Here is a 978-nt window from a genome sequence, read left to right as displayed (position 1 = left end):
TCGATAAAAAAAACCACGTTTGTACATGTATCGGCATACAAACGAGAATGTACAACGGTAAATAATTATAATATGCAGAGCTATAACGTACCTGCTCGAGGAATTGGGCGAGCGCCTCGTGATTCGCCACAACTACCGCGCCGTAATTATCCTCGAGGCTTCGATGAACGACGGTGCGCCCCCGGCGTTGCCTCAAGCGGCCCATCCTCGGCTCGTCGTCCGTGCTCTTCCAATCCTGATCCTCCTCGGCGCCCTGTGGTGGATCACAGGCGGTTCGATTAAAAGGGGTACATTTAATGGGAACAAAATTGGGAAGAACACGAATTCTCTCTTTCTCGTACGAATGGCGTACCTCGTCGCCGGTGTAGAAGGTGTACGGCGCGTAAAGCTCGCTCTCGGTCTCGCTGCCGCAATACGGCAACGAGATCGACCTCACGAATGACGGTTGATGATGAACCTTCGAGTCCCCGATTATCGCGCTGCTGTCGGACTTTCTCTTGCACGCGGCGCGGAATCCGCCTCCACTTCCGTGCCGCAGCTCAAGATTCGAATCACACTCGGGTGAGCTCGAGAGGCACTCGTACACGTGGCTGTCGTTGGATGTCTATTGAAATGCAAGTAATCGTTATACCACTAAATCGCTCATGTTAATGACAGTTTCGAATGACATAGCACATACGGCGGCTCTTATTATATATGTACGCATATCTCTTCGGATATAAATTTTCTTGTCATAAAGTGTCTTGTCATTCCTTTCTCTCGAATTTTCGCGGGAGATTATCAGTCTGTTCAACTATTATTCTCTCGTAACTTTTTCTATTGTAATCAATAGAGAAGAAAAGCAAAAGATTTTCATTGTCAGATATTTTTGGTAAATATGTTGACTGTATTACCAATTTTATATATAAATTCTGCTTTTTAGTTTTTTCTAAAGATATTATTCCTCATTTTTTTTTTAGCATGTCTTTTTCTCAGCGT

At 45.0% G+C, this 978-nt stretch overlaps 1 protein-coding gene across 1 annotated transcript; it reads right to left on the bottom strand.

The window, feature by feature from the left end:
• Nucleotides 1–91: 91 nt before the first annotated feature.
• LOC105462234 lies at nt 92–604 on the bottom strand (the record flags this gene model as incomplete). The annotated part of the gene is made up of 2 exons (XM_011708755.1): nt 92–253; nt 353–604. Coding segments are annotated over 2 exons (414 nt in total), but the record flags the coding sequence as incomplete, so codon positions are not given.
• Nucleotides 605–978: the final 374 nt, after the last annotated feature.

Source organism: Wasmannia auropunctata, unplaced genomic scaffold, assembly GCF_000956235.1.
Source record: "Wasmannia auropunctata unplaced genomic scaffold, wasmannia.A_1.0 LD267541.1, whole genome shotgun sequence".
In the NCBI taxonomy this organism is placed as follows: Eukaryota; Metazoa; Arthropoda; class Insecta; order Hymenoptera; family Formicidae; genus Wasmannia; species Wasmannia auropunctata.
Note: the sequence above shows the minus strand (reverse complement) of the source record. Positions and strands in the feature narration are given on the sequence as shown.